The following is a 4,789-nucleotide window of genomic DNA, read 5'->3' as shown; positions in this document are numbered from 1 at the left end:
CGGGGCCCGCCGTCAGCCCCGGGGGAAGGGAGGGGGCCTCAGGTGGAGAGGGCTGCCCAGGTAGAGCACTCGGGGCTGGGCTGAAGCCGTGGAGGAGGCCCTGGTGGTGGTGGTGGTGGGGGTGGTGAATGTGACTGTGGTTGTGGTGGTTGTAGTGGTGGGGTCTGTTGTATGTCGGGGTTGACGTCGGCGTTGGGCCACTGCACTGGTTGAAAGTACTGCTGGCGGCCAAAGGCGCTACCGCTCGTGCGCTCCTGGCGGTGGCCGTGTCTGCTCTGGGTTCACTCAAGTCCTGCCTTCGCCTCTTGCACTCCGGGGGGAAAAAATTGTCCAGGTTGAGAGGGTTTCCTGGGCCCCCCGCTGGGCCTAATCCGCCCCCTCCCACTAGAACCCCTGGCCCGGTGTCCCGGTTCTCCCCATCTCTGCGCCTTTGATGCAGCATCTGGCGCAAGCGCATGTCACCGTGAGACCTCTTCAGCAGAGACATGCATTTCTCCTGTGACGTCCTGTCCCCGCTCTCCGGTGGTCGTTGTCTGCTCTGGGGTTGCGCGGGGTCGTTGGGGGTCTCTGTGAGGCCGTTCAGCTGCGTGAAGCTGATGGGTGTCTGGGCAAACAGGTCACTGCAGTTCCCCTCAACGGTGGAGGAAGGAGACACGACCTCGCCGTTATACGACGGCAAGCCGGTTATTGTCTGTTTCTTTAAGACTGAGATCCCGGGAACAACGGTTTTTGAGGCCAGTCCTGCCAATAATTCGGCTGCCGTAGAGCTTCTGACTGGCGAGGCACAGAAACCGTTAAGACCCATTCTCGCGTGTGGCTCAGACGAGCTCACTGTGACTCTCTCTGGCGCAGGGCAAAAGGTGTCGGGTCCGCGAGAGGAGTTTGTGTGTAAAAGGTCCGTGTGTCCCAAACTCTCCATGTCATGTCGTCTACTCCTGGATGCGCACGTAGCTCACGTCCTCTCCTCATGTTCCACCGAATCCTCTGCGCAAGATCGGGAGAGCTGCTCTACCGGCGGCGCTGTGCTCACCGAGGGAGCGCGCTTGGTTTAAAAGTTTTATGGCGAAATATCTGGATGTTGAATAAAAGTCTCTTGGATGTACATCGTCTTCCATGGAAACAAAGCTACCTACGGGGGAAATAACATTACAGAACTCAGACGTTACAATAAATGTAAACAATCGGGGGGAAATAACAATTGATCCTAGACCTAGACCGTGATCAGAACATAATACATATCGCCACTTTAATGCGATACAATATAAAGAAGATTATTTGGAAATGTCACTGTACATCGGCATAGCAATAACAGTACTTGAATAAATGGTGCTCTCTGAACTACTTTACATGAGAGTAGGTTTCGCTAGTCTGACAGCTTGATCTGGACCATACCAGCGTAGGAAAAAAACGACCTGTTTCAAAGTCCGAACATCACTAACGTTAGGTCTTTGGAAGTCAGTGGTAATAGACATTGACCCAGTCGATAACATTTATGGTACACACACACACTGAGACGTCAAATGATGGGGGAAAGGATGAGTTAATTCTGAATTTACATCAGCAGAAAAGAATGAACCGAACTTGGCAGGTTGACATTCTTCCGTTTTACTGAATCTTTATCGAGAAAGTGATGGTACAAAACAGTGTATGGTTTAAATATAATAAATATACCAATCGAAATTAAACAATATTCCTATTCAGTTGGTATTACTGTATTTGTGCCAGGTTCTCTGTATCTTAGACATAATGCGCTGACACTAAGTTTCAGACAAAAATAGCTCCTTAAAAGGTCGCTTACGCAAGGTAGCCTATGTCAAAGCTTGGAATCCCCCTATGATATGTGTTACGGTTCCAGTAAATAACCACATATGTTCTGTAAGTCCGGATACAAACGTTAAACCTTTCCACCATGTAACTGTGCCTGCTTCTGTACTACCATGCTATTATTAATATCTGTACCACTTTCTGTTGCCTTAAAATGTCTCTATTCCGTGGACATGGAATAAACTACATTCCACGCTTAAATTGTTTTAGAATTGCGTGAAATACGCCTACTGTTGTATTCTCACCGTATCCAAAAGCACTGTGTTTGACCGGTTATAAGCGTGAGCATGTCGGATTTCCGGGGTTTTATCGTTCGTGGTCAGCCCGTCCTCAGTATAGTGACAAATACCCCGATCAAAGGGTCAGTGGCTCCGATGCAGTGACCATTTCTGCGAATGGGGAGACCACGGGGACCACCATGGTCTGACAGGTCCCACCCTGTGCTCAAGTGTGAGCTGGGAGTCTCCTGCTATCGCTACGATTCGCGGCTCAGCCCAGCATCTCTCTCCCGCCCTCCTCTTACTCTCTCTCTCTCTCTCGGGCTCTCTCCATGAACGGCTCTGTCAATTACACGTGCGCACATAGGCGTCACGTGACGCTGGGGATGCTACAATAACAAAACCAGCAAGCGCGACTCTGGCGTTTTTAGAATAAGACTCCAGACCAAGGTTTTATAATATGGTTGCATTGGTAACAATCAAGCCTGTGCTAATTTTGCGGTTGAAGTTGCCTGGATCTGATGTAAAAAATAATGCCACGCCCAGATTTAAAATAGTCGGTATTCTAACGTCATATGACAGGCCTAACTGTTCACAGACAACACAAGTTTTCAATAACTGATTTCGCTTAACATCGTTTCTGCTCAGTGATGTTTTATGTTTTGAGAGGTAGGCCTATAGACCTAGGGGACCCAGGGGACTGGCGGTATGTTTTTTATGAGAGCTGCGTCGCACTGCAATGTAAAGCGGCACGATCTAGATCGGGGGTGGATTACGGCATCATTTGGGAGGATTAATGCAGACGAAGGCCATTGCCTGTTCCATGCACGCAACATACATCGCCTTTATTCGGGACAAATGTGAAGAGACAGCCGCTCACATGGAGGTCACTGAACCTCGAACAGACATTCTCAAATATCACACGGGCCACACAGACCTGCATGCGGTCCAAAGCCAGGGACTTGAACCGGCTACTGTAGACGACTTTTCCATGACATTTTCATGTTGGGCTGGGCGCAAAGCGGAGTACGAGTTTCACAAGGGGGGATATATTTTCTGCCCGAAAAATGTAGTTGTTAGGTGTCTAACTTACAGTGTTGGGGAGTAACGAGTTACATGTAATTGCGTTACGTAATTTAATTACAAAATAAATGTAACACTAATACATTACAGTTACTGGAGAGAAATGTGTAATTCAATTACAGTTACTTACGACATTTTTCAAAATTACAATTTGAATTACATCTTAATACTGTCAGCAAAACCTTGCTCAAATGTATATTTAAAAAAAAAAAAAAACAGTTTCGCATGTTTTTCTGGCTACTGTACAAACATCCCCGTTGTCATTTCCCTCCACAATAGTTTGATCCAGAACTTTCTGTGTCTCTATCAGGTCTACAGCGCCATCACGTCTGCTAGTAGGCCTACATGCCTGTGCATGCAGCAATCTGAATTTGAGTTGCTAACAACCTACCAGAAATGTCTCACAGAAATTGAAAAGTAATCAAAAAGTAATCAAAAAGTAATTAGTTACGTTACTCAGATAAAGTAATTCAAATAGTTACACTACTATTACATTTTTAACAGGGTAACCTGTAACTGTAACGAATTACATTTCTAAAGTAACCTCCCCAACACTGCTAACTTATGTAGACTGGTAAGGATAACGAACTTTTTCTAAAACCCTAAAACTATTCATGGAACGGAAGCCATCATTTTCAGTGGGAAATGATTACTCTTGATATGGTTAAGATTGGTTATGCACATGGAAAGACTAATAAGGGTACACAGGAATATAATAGTGCCTTACCTTTAAACTACTTTTTTCAACTTTTTCTCATGTAATATTTCGATGAAATATTGGTATGATATTGCATGCAGTTTTTGCAATAATAAGTGCTTATGATCATAATGCTGGTTTATCCTATATGAGTGTGTGTGTGTGTGTGTGTGTGTGTGTGTGTGTGTGCGTGTGTGTGTGTGTGTGTGTGTGTGTGTCTGTGTGTGTGTGTGTGTGGAAGTACCTGTGCTCTGCCTGCACCAGAGCTGAACTGAAAATCACTTCCTTAGACACCCACACTGCAGTGCATCTGGCTCACATCTGGCCCACAACCGGACCCCATCCGGCCCATTGTTACAACAACCTATCTTGGATTGAACTAAAACGATATTTGTTTTCATTGGCCCACATTCCTGCAGAGAATTAGGGAAGATTAACTACTTAAAAATACAAAGTAATTCCCTCAAATGCCTTTAGGTGACATAAATGTTTTGGAAGAATTTCCAACACTAATAATAATTTGTGCAGAGCATATTCGGTCACAGTTTCAAACAGTACACACATTTGAGATATATTTTAAATGTATCCTATTAAGCTTTGATTAAATTCAGATTTGTTGCATTATTTTAGTTCTGCTTTAGTGAGAGGTCATGTAAAGGTTACGGTTCACTTCAAGTATAATTTAAATACTGTTACCTTAACTTCAACACATATCATACGTACGCATGCATACACTATATCATGTACATGTACTGTATAAACCAGGGCTGGTTCATTAAAACTATAGCAATTGAAAGGATATCTCCACCCATTCTTGATTAGTTATTCAAGTGTGCATCGATTATTCCAATAAATATTGTCCTGTTAATTAAAGCCAAACAACAGCAGCTTGGGGAAGAAGGATATGGTCTTGGCAATCAGCTGCATGCAGAACACTCATCCATTCCTGTGGCATGTGGTTATTACT

General features: G+C 44.8%; 1 protein-coding gene across 1 annotated transcript in view; it reads right to left on the bottom strand.

Annotated features, from left to right (window-relative positions):
- egln2 (egl-9 family hypoxia-inducible factor 2) overlaps positions 1–2,353 on the bottom strand; it is a 22,480-nt gene extending 20,127 nt beyond the window's left edge. Inside the window, exons 1-2 of the mRNA XM_080844706.1 lie at positions 2,070–2,353; positions 1–1,129 (exon numbers count right to left, since the gene is read on the bottom strand). The exon at positions 1–1,129 is cut by the window's left edge and continues 335 nt beyond it. Of these exons, the coding sequence (XP_080700832.1) occupies positions 1–919 (919 nt within the window). The 5' untranslated portion in view covers positions 920–1,129; positions 2,070–2,353. The remainder of the gene's footprint in view (positions 1,130–2,069) is intronic.
- Positions 2,354–4,789: the final 2,436 nt, after the last annotated feature.

Source organism: Sprattus sprattus (genome assembly GCF_963457725.1).
Source record: "Sprattus sprattus genome assembly, chromosome: 9".
In the NCBI taxonomy this organism is placed as follows: domain Eukaryota; kingdom Metazoa; phylum Chordata; class Actinopteri; order Clupeiformes; family Clupeidae; genus Sprattus; species Sprattus sprattus.
Note: the sequence above shows the minus strand (reverse complement) of the source record. Positions and strands in the feature narration are given on the sequence as shown.